The following is a 16,824-nucleotide window of genomic DNA, read 5'->3' on the forward strand; positions in this document are numbered from 1 at the left end:
AAAGGTGCAGTTCAAAGGATGAACACAGCACACCAGGCAACCTTTCCTCTAACCCTCATGGCTACTCCGTAAGCTAGATTATCATCATTCCCATTTTACCGACAAGGAAACTGAGACTCAGAGATGCAGGGGCTTTTCCTGAGGCCACAGCCAGGGCTTGGCACAGCAGACTCTGACTGGCTCCACTACCTCCAAGGCACACTCCTGAGTGAGTGACCGAGGGAGCTGGTCTCTTTGTGGGTGGGGAGCACACAGAATGGAGCCCTGGGCTCAGGCCCCAGCAGAACCTGGACCGGCTGCTCTCCCACGGTGGGCAAAGAAAACCCAGCAGAAAGAACCAGCCTGAACTGCTAAGAAGACACACATTTAATCACGCTGGACAAGCAGGGCAGGGGCAAACTGGGCTGCGGGCGGCCGTATAGCACCAGCCTCCACGGCACTGGGTCAGGCCCCACCGCCATCGCCCAGCCACGTGGCCACGGCTCCCTTGGCTCTAAGTAAGCATCAGAGACCATCACCCGGGCCAGCTGTGCCCCGGAGTCTGCACAAGCACCAATGGGTCGAGGCCATCTCCCTCTGCGGAGAGGTTCAGGCCACCTGGGGTTGGGGGAGAGAAAGGCTGGGGGCCGTCAGGCTGTCCTCCCTGAGAGGGGGAGGGGACAGAAGCCCTGATGTCCCTCATTCTGCCTCAGCCTCTCCCAGCACCTACCTCCCTTGGCATCATGGCTCAGAGGAGAAGCCCCCTGACTGACCCAGAACATGGCTCGCTTTGGTTCCCCAGACCTGCTGAGGGGTCCAAAGCCCGGGGCCTCCCATCCTGGCTCATTGCCCGGCAGTGTCTGTCACAACAGCAGAGGCCAGAGGAGGTTCTGCTGGGCAGGAGCTGCCCACCAGGGCCTCAGCACCTTAACAGAGCCTGGAGAGCCGGGGGCACCGGGCTGGCGAGAGGGGCCACGGAGGTCAGAGCACCTGGGGACAGACGTCAGTGTCTGACACTGGCCGGGAGCCTGGGAGAACTGAGGCCCAGGCAACCCTGGCAGGGTGGGCTGAGCACTGCCCCGATGGCGTCCAGGGAGCGGGGCAGGGAGGGCACGTGCTGAGGAGGGTAGGAGCCAGGTGGGGAGAAACGGGTCCAGGCTCCCTTCTCCAGGGGCCCCCTACCTCAAAATGCCCCCAAGCCCCTGGGTCCTCTCCTCACAACACCCTTGCCCTGACTGAGGCCCCTCTGGGTTTGCTTTAATACAAGCATTGGGCAGAAAAACAAGGAGGAATGGGCAGGGGGTACCACACCCCAACTCAGGTGCCCTATGCCACCAGCCTTGGGGACTGGTGGGTAACGAGCGGCCACAGTGCCTGAGAGCCCAGAATGCAGACTTCTGTGATCAGAGCCCCACGTGTTTCCTTGGGTCTGGTTTCAGAATCCTCTGTGCATCCCCACCCTGGCTGGACTGGGTGCCCACCGACGGCAGGGCCTGTGACTGATCCACCTCAGCCTTCCCGGAACCTGGCACAGAGTGAGGGCTCAGTGAGTGTCTGACGACTGAATAAATGAACCATGACTACACAAGTAAGGGTGCAGACGGGAGTGAGACGAGAAGGGGGAAGGGGCAAGAGACCAGAGGAGGGGGTGTCCTAGAGGGATGAGAGAATTTCAGGATGTTTGGAAGATTCCAGAATGTTCAGAAAGTACTAGAATGTTGTGAAAGTTATAGGACTTGATTACTCGAGTGGTGTCCAGTGACCAGCAGCATCAGCATCACCCCGGAAATTAGAAATGCAGAACCCTGGGCCCACTGCATGCTTGCTGAGTCAGAACCTGCATTTTAGCACAGTCCCTGGGTGATGCATACTCACATTCGAGTTTGAGAGGTGCTGGTCTAAAGGGTTGGGAAAGTTCTAGAAGAATTAGGTTAGGAGGTTTCTTAAAAGTCATCCAAGAGAGGAGAGAGGCAGAAACAGCCTGAGAGGGGTGATGGAGGGAAGGAAAGAAGAGGAAGGCTGCCCAGAATGTCAGGTCCTGCGGCCCACTTTACAGATGTGCAAACTGAGGCCCTGCAGGGGACAGACCTGCCCGCAGCCACCCCCAGCCCGAGCTGCCCCGCCGGAGGCACTAATCGTCCTCGGGCTTGATGAGGTGGCCGCTGAAGGTGATGTAGGTGTCAATGTCGTCGCTGTAGACGGCGTTCTCACGCTCGCGCTTGAAGAGCCGCGCCCAGACGCGGTCGCCAGGCGCCAGGGCCAGCATCACGCTCTGGCTCTGCATGATGCTGCGGTCGCTGGGCTGTGCGTACAAGATGACGGCTGCCTCCTCGTTGTGCACGACATGCACGTAGGTCTCCTTGAAGTTCCAGCTGTGCACATTGAGGCTGAAGAAGTAGAGGCCACGCAGGGGGGCGATGAAGTGGCCAGCAGCCAGGTCGAAGTGCCCGTCCGGGTTCACGAAGACCGTGTCGAAGAGCAGCGGCTGGAAGCCCTCACTGCTGTGCAGGGCCGTCTTGCGGCCCACTGAGAAGGCCGAGAAGCGCCTCTGGCATGGGCCGCCGGGGCTGCCCGCCTGCCCCTTGGCGCCCTTGGTGCCCTGGGGGCCGCGCTCCCCCCGGGGGCCCTCCCTGCCCAGCTTCCCAGGCGTACCCAGCAGGCCTCGGTCCCCTTTCTCACCTGTGGGTAAAAGAAGGAGAGACGTCAGGACAGCCACCCAGGCCTGCACCGAGGAGGCTCCTGCGCGTGTTTGCAGAAGGCTCTGCCCCCGCCCAGAGAAGGCAGGCTAGAGGAGGAGCCAGCACTCACTGAGCACCGACTACATGCCAGGCAACGCTGCCTGGACGCCCCTCTGAAGGAGACTCTGTGTCCACCTCCACTTACAGAGAGGTGAAGGGACTCGCCCGGGTCACACAGCTCAGGAGCAGGGGAGACAGGACTCCAACCGCAGTCTGTCTCCACGCCGGCCTGCTTCCTCCCTTCCAAGACCAGACCCGGCTCTGGGGGGTCACTGCACCCAAAAGGGCTCTGGGAGGATGTGGGTGTGGACTCACCTGGCGTCTCCAGCCCAGAGAAGGAATCACCTGGACAGAAGCGTCCAGATTTGGAGCCAGGCAGCCCTTGGTGGGTGTTACTGCCTCTCTATGACCAGGGGCATTCGTGGTTGGGGTCTTGGAATTTTTTGGTCTGTATCTTGAAGAGGATAATGTCCACCTCACGGGGGCGTTCATGAGCCCTGTGGGAAAGCTCTCAGCCTACTCTGCAGATAGGAGGTGGGCTGGTTCACTCAGCACTGCCCGGCCTGACTCCATGGGCCCTTGGCTCTGGCAGCATCTGCCCTCATCCCCAGGCAGGCACGCCTCTGCCTAGCCCCTGTTCCAGGCTGACCTTGAACGCAAGGCAAGCAGGTGACCACCGACTTCTTGAGGGACCAGATCCCAAATAGTTCCCTGCTGCCTGTCACTGTGCCCGAAATCATACCCTCAGCCAGGTCCCTTTGAACGAAGTGGACGGCCTTGTGTTTTCCTGAGGTCCCCTATGACCATGGCAATAGTGCTGGGAAGAGGGGAGGAAAGGGCAGGCAGGAGGGCGCAGGCCCTCGGAGGAGAAGCCTGGAGGGAAGCAGGGAGGAGGGGGTCCATGGCTCTGGGGAGGTCTTCCTCAGTGGCCTCATGGGCCAACTAACAAACGCATCACGTGCATTGCACTTTACAGTCTGCAGAGCATTTGCTTTGCCCCAGCCCTGAGGGAGGGGGTAAAGGGTGGTGTAGGAGGGGGTTCCCTTCTCCTTTTTACAAATGAGTCAGTCAGTGGGCCCAGGGAGGGAGAGACCAGCCGGCCTCACACAGCAAGGGAGCTGAAGAGCTGGGCTGGGACCTGGGACTCCTGACGCCATCCAGGTGTCTTCTGCCCCTACAGACTGCCCGCTGGCCCGGCAGGCAGCTAGCCTGGTCCAGGAAAGGTGACAGGGAGTTTTAAGGAGGACTGTGAGTGGGAAACACTGTCAGCATCCAGGCATCGTATCAACCTCACACGGGGGTTCAGCTGGCCTAGGGGAAGCTGTGATATGTGAGGCAGTGGGGAAAGATGGGGAGAGGAAGGGAAGTGTCCTCACCCACAAAATCTGAAGGCTGGAGGGTCTCAGATGCCAGCTGACCCCTGGTTGTGGGATGAAGACCTCAGGGACAGATCCTAGCTCTGCCCCTGACAGCCATGTGACCCCAGGAGAGCTCCCCACCTCTCGGAGGCTCAGTTTCCCCATCAGCAAAGTGGGAGAAATGATGTACCAACGTTACAGAGTTGTTCTGAGCAAAGATAGAGGTTAAAGATGTCACAGGCCTGGCTTCAGGACCAGCCATTCACAGCCTCTGACAGCAGAAGTAGCTTCCTTCAGGTCTGGTTTTAGATGACAGGGAGCCTGCTCTCACCTGGACAGCCCAAGGTGCCCCCGCACATCCCCCTGCTTCACTCTTGTCCCCCATCACCTACCATGAGAAGTTAGAGGGATCCATTTGAAATCTAAGTTGGGTCAGTTCCCTCCTCTGCTCAAATCCTTCCCTGCTCCCCATTTCACTCAGAGGAGAAGCCCAAGTCTGATCTGGCCCCTGTTTTGTCTCTAACCTCAGCTCCTCCCCTTGCCCCCTGCTCCTTCAACAGACCAGATCCGCTCCTGCCCCAGGGCCTTTGCACTTGCTCTTCACTCTGCCTAGAATGCTCTTCCCCAGATATCCATGTGGCTTCTCCCCCACTTTCTCAGTGAGGCCTACACTGACCACCCCATTTAATAGGCAACCTGACCCCCACACACCCACCCTCCCAATGCCCCTTACCCTGCTCTACCTCCTCACTTCCATAGCATTTATCACCATCCAACAATCCATCTCATTAACTTGGGTAATATGTTTATCACTTACTGTCTGCCTCCCTGACTAGAACATCTCTGTCTGGTTTGTCCACGCTCCATCCCAGAATTCAGAACAGTCCTGGCCCACAGTGGGGACTCACTAAATGTGTGAATGAAAGAAAGGGTCTGAGACAGTCTTCTGTCCTGGTTTCTCCTGCTCCCTCCACCTCACCTCCCCCGGACCAGGAAGAGATCCCCATACCCTCCCTGTCCCTGACCAGGCCAGTCCAGCCTGAGCCCCGGATGGGTCCTCACCCTTCAGGATGGTGATGTTAATGTAGGGCCTGACCTCAGGCAACACGTACTGAAGGGCAGACGGAGACGCCGAGGATGTATCTGCAGCGTCAGCAAGGACCAGGGGGTCCTCAGAGTCACAGCACCGCCGGCAGTTTCCAGAGGACGTCAAGGCCACAGCTTCCCCAGCAGTGGGCTCCTCAGTGGGGATCCCAGACACCGAGGGAGGGAGCAGGAAAAGCGCCCAGAGGAGGCCCAGGGCAGCCATCCCCGTGGCGACCTGGCAGGGAAGGAGGGACAGAAATACACTGAACTTAACAACTACACTCTGCCGATGCCCAGGGTAGATGATGCAACCAGCAGCACAAGTGCATTCCTGACGTAGCTTGGGGAGGGAGCACTGGAGCCCCACTGAATAGACAGGAAGACTGAGGCTTACCCAGGGAAGCAAGTTCTCCAAGGTCACAAAGAGACTTACTGCAGTGCAGGACCTGGAGGCTGTCTCCTGGAATCCAGACCCTGGGAGTTTCTGCCACATGTGGGCCCGTGAAGGACGATCCCCTCCTGACCACCACCACCCACCGAGGAGAGCAGCAGCCAGGCGCAGACGAGCATCCCAAGAGGCCGTTGCTGGGGCAGGTGAGGAAGATGCCCAGCTGCCAATGAGACTAGAAAATGCTTTTCTCACCCTCCCAACCTCCCTCTGGCTTGTTTTCTTGCCATTGACTCTATCCAATGTCCCTGGAGTGCAAGGTAGAAGGAGGCGCTAACTTGGGCTGGACAAGATAGAAACAAACAAACAAAAGAAGTCCCTGCAGGAATGCAACACTGAAGGTGTGTAACTGGGGCCAGCGCACCTCCTCACCCAGCATCTTTGGGCAGTCAACAAGCTACACAACTTAGCCTTACACAGGAAGCCCTTCAGGGACCGAGCAGGAGAGCGTCAAGTCATTGGAAGGTGGTTATGTCAATCATCCTAGGCCTGCCAATCAGCTACCAAGGTGGTAAATTGGAACTAAGGGGCCAGATCCAGGAGGTCGGGAAAATTCAAAAGAAACAGGGAAGGCCGAGAGTCTCTGAGGATCTGTCTTTGGCCTTGGCCTAGAAGGGATCCAGAGTTCCAGAAGAAGGGCAGGAAGTAGACTGGACAGCAGCAACTGGAGACAGGCCGGGCTGGGTGGGCAGGAAGCCAGGCAAAGAGCCTTTGAGGTGGTGACAGTCTTTGGGGGCTGGCACCTGAGTTATCGCAGGATCAGAAACTCGGCTCTTGAAACGAGACTGGGTTTTACACTTCTGGCGTTTCTTCTGTTTATTTCCTTTTTGTTCTCCTTTAACATTTAGTACAATTCAAAAATATTTTTCTGTGGTTAATACAGGTAGATAAGGTAAAATTATTTTTTTTAAATGCCATTCTATCCTAACCTGAGCGCTGGGGTTAAGCGCTGGATTTTAAAGGGGCAGGAGCCCTCCCCCAACACCCTCCTTCCTCCCTACTCCCTGAGGCTGCAGTAGCAGCAGGAGAAGGGAGGGGTGGGCGGGCAGCCTGCAGAGCCATCACCCCTCTCCTGGAGGTGACCGTTCCCAAGCTCCTCTATGCCCCTTCCCCCTACACACACCCTGCACCGGTCAGGTTTCCTAGTTCTGCTCAGTAAAGCAGCTCAAATCCTCAGAGGTCAACTCCCCTCTGTCAGAGGAAATGATCACCCTTAACTTTTAATTGTAAATTACACATCCCAGTGGTTTTCGGAAGAGCAAAATGCCCTCTTTTTCCTGGCCGTAGATGTGACCTCATGGGAAAAGGTGAGGCTTTAGAGTTAGACCTGAGATCCCAGCAGAGTTTACAAGCTGTGTGACTTAAGGCTAGTGGCTTAACCTCTCTGAGCTTCCTGCTCTTTGACACTTACTGGAAGGAGACAACACCATCTCCCAACCAAGCTGTTTGGGAGGATTTAAATGCAGGGGAAATGCCTGACTTGTAAAAGACTCAATAAAAAGTTTGTTCCTTTCTCTGCTGCCCAACTTGACCTCTTCCCAGGGCCTGCCTGAGATAGGAGAACTTCTCCCAGAGCACTGGCATGGTTTAGGGACATTTCTGCTGGCCCAGCCAGCTGGGAGTCAAAAGATCTCTGACACAGAACTGTGACCTGGGGCCGGAGGGTTGGGGGAAGGGGAGTGCAGGAAGCAGGAAGCAAAGCAGCCTTTAACAAAAGTAGTAATAACCACAGCCACGGGTCAGTGACTGGCCTCTGGGGATGGGGGGGGGGGTGTCGGGCAGAGATCAAGTGTGCAGGACCATGCCACAACGGGGGTGCTTTGGGGGTCCCGCCTGCCTCCACTAGGGAGCTGGGACCTCTGTGGGGTGGGGGGAGAGCCAGGCGCTGCTGAGCTGAGTTGGTTTGTGTCCAGGCAGGGGTGGGCACAAGCCGGGAGCAGCAGAGGGCAGCCCTTCACCAGGGCTAAGGTCCCAGCCACAGGAGGGAATTGGGAGGGGAGAGCCTAGAGGGGCTGACCAAGGTCAGAGGGAGAGAGTGGGGTCCAAGATGTATCCAGGAAGAGAGGGCGAAGGAGAGGAATTCCAGTCTCTGACCCCAAACCCCTCGGCCCTGCTGGAAAATGTTGCAGGACCTCACATCACTCACCCAGTGTCCTGCAGCCTCCAACAGCAGCTCATGGACCCCGGGCCTCTGGGCGGCCTCTGGTTCCTTGGTCCATGTCTGCAATAATAACTTGTTGCTGGCCCAGACCCCCAGGCCCGGCTGGCTGGCTGGCTGAGGAGGGACGGAGAAAGGGATGGAGACAGAGTGGAGGGAGGGAGGTAGCGAGGGCGGAGGGAGCGGGCTGAGCTGGCTTCCCGCTTCCCCTCCTCCCTGCTCCCTCCCCTCCAGCCTCTGGGTTCTTCGGAGATAAAGGGAACTATGGATTTCCTTTGCTTAACTCTTTGGTGGTCCAAGAGGGTCCTGTTTAATAGAGACCCAATCAAGTCAGGAAGAGGTCTGAGGCTGAGTGGGGGCTGGGAAATTGAGCCGAGAAGGGAGAAGAGCAGGAGTCCCGTAAGTTGCTCAGGAAGGAGGCAGTGCTGGGGTGGGGGGGGCTCCAGCCTAAGCTGCAGAACACCAGACCCAGTAGCCTGAGGTTCAAATCCTGGCACTGGCACCCACTGGCCTGTCCCTTCTCCTTCAGACCCTAGTTGTCTGTACAACTCCAGCCTCCAGCCCCATCCACGCACAAGGGGAGGCTTAGTAAATGTGTGTTGAGTGAGGGCATTATCTTCTCGGGTACGTAAGGGTGGCGGCCAGGGCAACAGCTCCACCCCCAAGGGACACCAAAGTCCTCCTCCTCCTCTGCCTGGGATTTTGCCAGGATGAACCATCTTCCTAGAGCCAATCCTCCTGCAGAAATGACCCCCAAGAAGTTCACAGGAGAGCAGCCCATACAGATGTCCCCGGGCCTGGGCCCAGGGCAGGGTGCTGCCTTAGTCTCCTTCTGGTTAGGCTGCAGGAAGTTTTGCAAAGGCTGCAGCCCGGGTTCCCTGGGGTCAGAGACCTCTGGGCAGAGGCTCTTTCAAATGTCCCTCACCCTCCAGCCCCCTCTCTTTCTGCATTTGTTGCACACTTACCACCCAGCTCAGGCTTTATCTTTGCAGGGGCTTCTGGTACCCCAAGGGTATCTACATCCTTTATTTTTACTAATCTTACCCCCGCCTTGGGAAAAGGAGCTAGGGTGGAGCTGATGTGACTTGCCCAGGGTCACACAGTGAAGAGGAACCACGACCCTATAGAATGGAAGTGCCCTCCACCTCAGCAGAGTTCCCACGATGGCACAACTGGGCATGGTTCGGGGCAAAGGCTGCAGTTCAGGGTCCATCCCCTGGGCAACAAGAGGTGGTGACATTCTCACCCTCTGGAGGCACAGGAGTGCAGAGACCTCAGGGGGATTTTATTGAAATCTGGGTCTTTGGGCATTAAACCCCAGTCCTAACTCACAGCTGGGCCAAGTGCGGAGGGTGTAACAGCCCTGGCTGTGTGACCTTGACCAGCTCTCCTCTCTGCACTTGTTTTCCTTTTAGTTTGGGGGATAATCACACAGCAGAATATCCAGACCTGGAAAAACCCTTCGAGATGATCTAATCCAATTCCTTAATCTGTCCCACAGGGACGCTGTGATCCAGGAGGGCAAGTCTTCGGCCCCAGGTCGCACCGCAGCCTGGAGTCCAAGCTGGGATGAGAGCCAGGCTCTCCCAACTTCCTGCTTTGTGTTGCTTCTGCTTCCCAAGCCCACTGAGAGTCCCCCAGGCCTATTTTGGGGGTCCCAGAGGAAAGCAGCTGAAAGCACTACAGATGCTGGGAAAACTCTCAGGTCCACACTGGCTGTGCCCTCTCCGTGGCCTGGCCCCAGGCAGCATTCCCACGGCACAGCGCCAGCAGAGGGACGGAGGCAAGGGGAGCCACTCTCCCCACCCTCCCCTGGCTGCTGCCACCAGAGGGAAAAGGGCTGAGTCAGCAGCATCGGAGGGGACACAGCTCCTGGTTGTCTTTGAGCCATCTGGCTTAGTAAGCCTAGCATTGGAGGAAAAGGGAAGGGAAGGGAAGGGAATATGGGTGGGGGAATAGGAGAAGCAGGGTGGGGACACAGGAATGGTTTGGTCCAAGGCTTACTGTGTGCAGGCAACGTGCTCCAGGCACGTTCAACAGCCCCTCTGCAGAAAAGGCGGCTCAGACCACTTAGCAGATGAGGAGGCTGAGACCTGGAAAGTACACGAGTCTCACCAGGTTCTAAAGCCAGCAGCTCCTTTGATTTCCAGCCACATCAATGCCCCAGAAAAGGGCCCCCTTCCCGCCTTGGTCCAAGGCAGCTGACGGGACAGGACAGACAAGAGAGCCGGACTCAGGAATACTATACAGTACTTTAATACTTTTCCTCCCACTCTCCTGCACCATACCAAAATTTCCTCCACTGGCGCACCATTTGTGCATCATCCCTTGGTCTCCCAGCCATTCTGAGGATCTCCCCAGCAGGCCCGCCAGGTAGCTTGGAGACAGAGCCCTAGGCTTGGGGCAGACAAAACTGGGTTACGTCTCAGTTCCACCTCCTTCTAGCTGTGTGACCGTGGGCATGTCTCCCTACCTCTGAGCCTTGGTGTCCCTGGGCCGGAGGGACATGCGGAGGACAAGACCATCTGAGCGGCCCGGTGCGATATCCAGTGTGGGTACTCCACACTGGCCACTAATCAGTGCTTCTCCCTGGCTAAACCCTGAACACGGGGATGAATACGAGCCATTCTCCTCCTGCACACAGATGATGAAGATGCATAGATTCACTGACTCCCAGAACCAAGCTCGTAGCCACATCCACATTCCCACCCAGGGCTGGGAAGAAGGTAGGAAGATAATGGCATTTAGTCAGTGCTTACAAAGCGCCAAGAACCCTTCGTGTGTTTAAAAAGTAAAATGCGTGCCTGTCAAAAAGTGATATAGAACAGAAAACATGATTCGGAGTCAGAGATGCAAGCTGTGAACAGCAAGTCACAGATCTAATTGTTCAAGGACAGTCACCAACTAAGACAGTAAACAAAGGAAACTGTGAGCGCCACCTACTGGGGAGAGCCATCGCGCCTGGCACCCGCCCCATCCCACCCGCAGCTTGTGATGCTCCCCACCCGCCCCCACCCTTCTTAGGGAACTAAGCAGGTAGGGAATGGAGGAGGAGGAGGCTGAAGGGCCCACTGAGACGCGCCACGGGCTGGCTGGAGCGCCCATTCTCTCACTGCTTCCTCCAAACCCCACTCCCGGCAAAGAGGGCAGAGGGTCCAACAGGACTCTCCCTTTCCCAAGCAGCTAGCTCATTTGGCTTCCTAATTCTGCGGAGACCCTCCCTTCCAGTAGCTCGGTGACCCTGGGTGACCTTCGCTCTCTGGGCTCAGTTTCTCCTTCCTGATCTTTCTGCAACCCATGTCTGTTCTAAAGTGCTAATGCGAGTTGGGCGAGTTTAATCCCACTTTACAGAAGAGAAAGTTGAATCCCCAAGAGGCCCAGAGAAGGAAAGAACCAGGGCCATCACAGTTCCCCTGGACTCTGACGATGATCCTGATGTTACAGAGTGGGAAACTGAGGCTCAGGGAAAACAGGTGCAGCAACTGGCTCCCTCGCCATGGTCGACTAGTGGCAGTGCCAGACGACAGGGTCCAAGGCACGCGGGATGCCAGAGCCATCCTCTCCGCTTCTCTAGGCAGAGTAAGGGGAGCGACTCCCCCACCCCCAAGGCCGGGGAGCCCCTCCATCCCCACCCGTTTCGGCCTCAAGCCCTGGAAAAAGTCTGCCGCCAGCCGCGGCCACTCTTGGCACGACCCAGGGCCTAACTAGACCAAACCTCCGCCGCCGGGAAACCTGCCGGCGTCGGGGCGGAGGGGGGTGCTCTGCTCGGTCCTCCGCGCCTCTATCCCGGAAGCCGAACGCTAGAGGGGCGGGAGGAACCGCTGCGGCGCCGGGGCGGGGCCTCTGAGAGTCCGGCTCTCCGCAGAGCCGAGCAGAAGCGAACAAGACCGAACTTGGCCGAGGAGAGCCGAGTCATGCCGAGGGTAGCCGAGCAGAGCCGAGTCCGGCAGAGCCCAGAGTGTAGGGCCGACCATAGCCGGGTCTGACCGAGTTTGATCCGAGTGGGGCCGAATAGAGCTGAGTCTGGCCGGAGCGGAGCTGCGGGAGGGCGCCAAGCGGAAAGGGGGAGGTTCCGCGGCGCCCCCTGCCGGACACAGAGCACCGCGCTGGCCTCGGCCAGAACCAACCCGCCGCCTCCCCGACCTGCGACAGTCCGGTGAGATAGGGCTGCGGAGCCCATTTTATGGATGAGAAAACTGAGGCTTCAAGAGGTTTCAAGACTGGCCCAGAGCTAAGAAGTGGTGGCTGTGGAGTTCGAAACCGATTGTGTGGCAGAGAGCTCACCTGCTACTGCCACGCACGTCAATGGACATTGTGTTTTTGTTTTGTTCTCCCCATAATTGCTGCCATTTATTATGTCCAGAGAGGAGGAGGGACCCGCCCTGTCTGAAGAGCCGCCCGCTCCGGAGCACAGAGATAACCCCTCCTCCAGACAACGAAACCAAGCAGACTCTGGACACGTTGACCAAGGGCGGCAGGGCCTGCAATTCCCATGTGCAAATATTGACATATTTCCTGGTCATTAAAGCAGAAGGCAGAATGGAGAGGCCATGTGCTACTGCAGGGTCATTTTCCTATCTGTTAGCAATATGGCCATAGAGGGCAGGAGCTCCTGGCTGTCTATAGGCTGTGTTCCTAGGGTATGCGAGCCAGGACCTGAGGTGTCTGGGACCCTGGAGGAGGCCAAGTGTGACCCCGGGCCCTTTCTTTGAGCCTGTGAAACAGTGGAGGCTGGCCTGCCCTCCATGAACGCATGTAGGCACGAGTGTGTCACTGTCATTCACCTCAGCGTGCACACCACCTTAGCCTGCCAGGAAAGCCTGTGCCGAAGCTGCAGGGCTCGCTGGAGGGTGGCGGGGGCTCTAGGAAACAACTGAGGTCCCGATGGGGTCTGGGCTGCCTCTCATGCCTGTGGAATTTTGCCCAAGGGCATCATCTGTCACCTTCAGTGGCCACCAAGGAGCTGGCACCAGTAGCCTCTAAGCTCTTCTCACCTCCAGAATAACTCCTTCCACCCTGGCCCTCATCTTTGTACTTTTTAAAAACTATAGACGTTGGACTGGGGGCTAGGAAAATGGGGATTTTGGCCTTGCCTCTGGTGCTGTGACTCTGGGAAAATCACATGACCAACCCAGGCCTCACTGTCTTCAGCTGTAAAATGGGTATCAGAGCTGTTCTTAGTAGCTTGAACATCTCTCATGCCTCCTTTCTGGTGCACAGACTCCAGTTTCCTCTTGACACTCAGCTGGGCTGTCACCTCTCCCAGGGAGACCTCCACCCCTACCCATGGATGGATTCTTGCTTCTGTTAAATGTTTATTTAACATACAGCACCTACAATGCACAGGGCACTGTTCTAAGCTCTTTAGAAGTATCAACTCATTTAAACCTCTTAACAATAGACATCTGCTCTCATCTTCATCTCAAGAGGAGGAAACTGAGGAACAGAAAGGTTAATGAACTGGCTCAAGATCAAACAGCTAGAGAATGGATGAGCCAGGATTCAAACCCAGAAAGTCCCAGATTCCAGGGGCTAAAGAACCACCTCTTTATCGCTTATCTTCAATGTGACTTCCTTCACCCTTGAAGACAGGCCTGGTACTTCTCTGCCTTCCTCTTTTTGCATTTGGCAGCTGTTCAGGAAACACTTGTTGAATGAAAGAATGAATGAATTTGTCCAAGGTCCTCTGGAGACCTAAGAGAGGAGGGGCTGTTGGCTTCATTTTGCAGGTGGGAATTGTATGCGTTTGCTAGGGCTGCCCGAACAAAGTGCAACAAACTAGACTGTTTAAACAAGAGAAATTAATTTGCTTATAGTGCTGGAGGCTGGAAGTCCAAGATCAAGGTGTCAGGCAAGGTTGCTTCTTTCTGAGGGCTGTGAGGAAGGGTCAGTTTCAGGCCTCTCTCCCAGTTTGGGATGGCTTGCTGGCCATCCTTAGCATTCCTTGGCTGGAAGCATCACCCCAGCATTTTCTCTGTGTCCATGTCTGTGTCCAAATCTTTTCTTAAGAACACCAGTCACACCAGAAAAGGGGCCCACCCTACGTACTCCAGGGTGACCTCGTCTTAACTACTTCCAACTGCAAGGACTCTATTTTCAGATAAGATCACATCCGGAGGTACTTCAACCTATGTTAGGACTTCAACCTATGAATTTGAGGGGCACATAATCCAATGCACAGCAGGAATTAACCTCCTAGGAGGTCCTGTCTGACACAGCTTCTGTCCTCAAACTGGGCCTCCCCTCTGCCTTTCTCCCTTTCCTTCCCTGCCTTCCTCCAGCCACAGGGCCTTAGCACATACAGCCCCTTTGCCAGGCACTCCCAGTCTCACTCTGCTTTCGGTACCACTCCCACCATGGCCCCTCCCCAACGCTGTGCTCCCCTCAGAGCGCACTGCACCTCTGTCCCCACCAGATAGTGATGCATTTTACTTGTGGGGCTGCGTGCGAGCATCAGAAGCACAGGAACTGTGTCTGTTTCCATCCACTGTGCTCCCAGCCCAGTGTCAGGACCTTGCGCACAGTGGATGCTCAGTCATATCCTTGTTGTTTTAATGAAATTTGCCCGGAGAGGTCAAGTGAATGGTCAAGGCCGTGCGGTAGTTTCATGATAGAGAGGGCGTAGGTCCCAGGCCTCCTGAGTTTAACTCTCATGACTTTTAGGGGATGCGTTTGCCCCATGGCCTTCCAGTTGACTTGCCCAGAGTCTCACCAGGGCCTGCCAGTGACGGTGGCATGGGGGGCATCCTGAGATCTTGGTGAGACCGTGCCTTGCAAGAGTCCAGGGAGAGCCCCTCGTATTACAGCCTGGGGTCCTCGCTGCCTTTAGATGCTTTCTTCTGTGTCTGGAGTCCTGTGGAGCCCAGGCCGTCACCTCCCCATGGGATGATGGCCTGTCTCCCCAACTCTTTGGAGGTGAGGCAAGTCTGAAGCCCTGGGACCTTGGCTTCTCCTAACCCAGACCATACAGACTCCCAGCTCCTTTCCGCTAATGCTGATGCTGATGCATGAAGTCCTGGTCCAGAGCCTGGTGGCCATGGGCTGTTGCCTGGCAACAGCCTCTGAGAGACAAGTTCAAGGGAAGGTGTTGGGTCTGAGCAACTCAGATGTCTGGAGAGAAGGAGTCAGTCAAGGAGGGTCATCACCACCCCTTCCTGCCTGCTCAGGCTCACAGCCCCAGAGCCTCCCCTCACCTCACAGCCCCTTCGGCTCCCATAATCCACATATTCCAACCCCAAACCCCCATCTGACTCCTTCCACTCCCTGATCCTCCCCCAAGTATTCAGGGTCACTACATTGCACAAATCCAAAAGTTAGAGTCACAGTGTGAAAATCTCCCCCCTGGAATTGTGAAATGGAATTTCCCCCATTCGTTCATTTATTCCAAATACTCATATGAAGAGCCCCCAGCACTGCCAGGCCCTGGGAACCCAGATGCATTGGGCACAGTCCTTGCCTGGAAGGACAAGTCTCGTGGGACACCCACACACACAGGCACATGAGCGTACACAGGCAGTGACACACGGTGAGATGGGGAAGCTGGGGGGCCGTGGGATCCAGAGAGGGGACTTTGGCCCAGGCATGGCTCCCATGCCACCTCGGCTGCCAGCAGTCTCTCTGCTCCCACTCCGCGCATCCCTGTCACACACACAGCAGGCCCTAGGTGTTACACACCAATACACGTTCACTCACGGATATGTCTGAGATGCCCTGCACACCTACTATGTGCCCTGCACTGTGCTGAGACCCCCTCTCCCCAATCCTACTCTCATTGCTTCCTGGCTCATCTCTCCTTGCCATTGGGAGTCTGTCCCTGACCCAACCCCTACCCCACTGGTCAGGCCAAACTGTCCATCACAGTGTCCCCCCTTCTCTCTGACTGGAAAGATGGGCACATGACCCACACCTGGCTAATCATGACATTCTATCACCTTGTCTTTGGCGATTGGCCCAAGGGGCCATCATGTGACCCGGTTGGAGCCAATCAGCTCTCTTCCATGAGATCTAATATTTGGACACAGGAAGAATATCTACGCTCTGGGATCCAGATCTGTAAGGATGTAGTCTGGGCCTTGTCAGGAGCATCTTCCACGACCCCTGGAGGCCAGGACTATGGAAGGCTATATACAAGGAGGTCTGGTCATGCAGCGATGAGAGACAGTTAGGAGCATCCTGATGGAGACGGGTGCCTGTACACACCCCCACTCACGCACACTGATCTAACACACAGTGCCCGGCAGAGAAATTGGCCCAGGCCAGTTGTCATATGTTACCATCTTTATTGACAAAAGCTGGGGTCAGAAACAGCAAAGGATTTCCCTAAGGGGCCTCCCAGCCACCCTTGTGGAACAGGCTCACTTGCCCTAGGAATCAGGAAAGCAGGGCATGCTGGAATGCCAGGGGCCCTCTTCCCTCAGACCCCCAGATCCTCCTGAGGGGAACCCCAGACTGAGGACTGGGCCTCCAGCCCCCAACCGCCACACAAGCTCAATTTTCTAAACTTCCTTCCCCCTGAGGGGCCCTCACCCTACCCCATGCCCTGCCTCCCTGATCCTTGGTCTCTGACCCCCAACTCCCCCTCTCTCATGTCCCGCTGTGTCGTCACCCCCAAGAGCTGGAGACAGAGAGGCCACTTGATGAAGGAGAAGGAGGTGAAGGCCATGCCTGGCAGGGGGCTGCTTCCACTTTGTAATCTGCTATGCCCCACCCCCACCCATCGTAGTGAGCCTGGCAGTGCCCCCAGATGACTCATTTTCTTCCCAAATCCCAGGAGGCAGGCAAGCTGGGACAACCACTTCCATTTTAGGATGGAGAAACTGAAGCCCAGAGAGGTCAAGGCTAGACAGGATCCGGAGATGAGCTAAAAATCTAGGTCCCCCAACGTGTGGTTCATACGCTTTCCCTGAGGACCTGAGGACACCCTACCCTCTGTGGGGCCGCGGGTTGAGGGATTTAGCCAGAGGTACCACCGTCCCCAAGACCAGTCTTGCTGGGGCTCTAAGGGGTCGCCACTGGGAGGGAGTCCAGGCCCAGCCTTGCACAGTGGCCTCTCCCTGT

At 56.6% G+C, this 16,824-nt stretch overlaps 1 protein-coding gene across 3 annotated transcripts; it reads right to left on the reverse strand.

The window, feature by feature from the left end:
* Positions 1 to 293: 293 nt before the first annotated feature.
* On the reverse strand, positions 294 to 11,557 carry C1QTNF6 (C1q and TNF related 6). Of its 3 annotated transcripts, none has more exons than XM_072973467.1 (4): positions 10,241 to 10,297; positions 7,756 to 7,884; positions 5,138 to 5,396; positions 295 to 2,658 (listed from the first exon to the last, which is right to left on the reverse strand). In XM_072973467.1, the coding sequence occupies exons 3-4, from the start codon at positions 5,382 to 5,384 to the stop codon at positions 2,111 to 2,113; spliced, it is 795 nt and encodes a 264-aa protein (XP_072829568.1). In that variant the 5' UTR covers positions 5,385 to 5,396; positions 7,756 to 7,884; positions 10,241 to 10,297; the 3' UTR covers positions 295 to 2,110. The 3 variants fall into 3 exon arrangements, with proteins under 3 accessions (XP_072829569.1, XP_072829568.1, XP_072829567.1); XM_072973466.1 differs by lacking the exon at positions 10,241 to 10,297 and adding an exon at positions 11,483 to 11,557 and having other exon boundaries at positions 298 to 2,658; XM_072973468.1 differs by lacking the exons at positions 7,756 to 7,884; positions 10,241 to 10,297 and adding an exon at positions 5,595 to 5,991 and having other exon boundaries at positions 294 to 2,658.
* Positions 11,558 to 16,824: the final 5,267 nt, after the last annotated feature.

This window comes from Vicugna pacos, chromosome 12, assembly GCF_048564905.1.
Source record: "Vicugna pacos chromosome 12, VicPac4, whole genome shotgun sequence".
Classification (NCBI taxonomy): domain Eukaryota; kingdom Metazoa; phylum Chordata; class Mammalia; order Artiodactyla; family Camelidae; genus Vicugna; species Vicugna pacos.

Coding starts and splice junctions, on each gene's coding strand:
- C1QTNF6 (XM_072973468.1), bottom strand. CDS start 5,654: ATGTGGCAGAAACTCCCAGGGTCTGGATTCCAGGAGACAGCCTCCAGG. Junction 5,397..5,594: donor CCTCCAGGTCCTGCACTGCA/GTAAGTCTCTTT, acceptor CTTCCCTGCCAG/GTCGCCACGGGGATGGCTGC. Junction 2,659..5,137: donor TAACATCACCATCCTGAAGG/GTGAGGACCCAT, acceptor TTTTACCCACAG/GTGAGAAAGGGGACCGAGGC.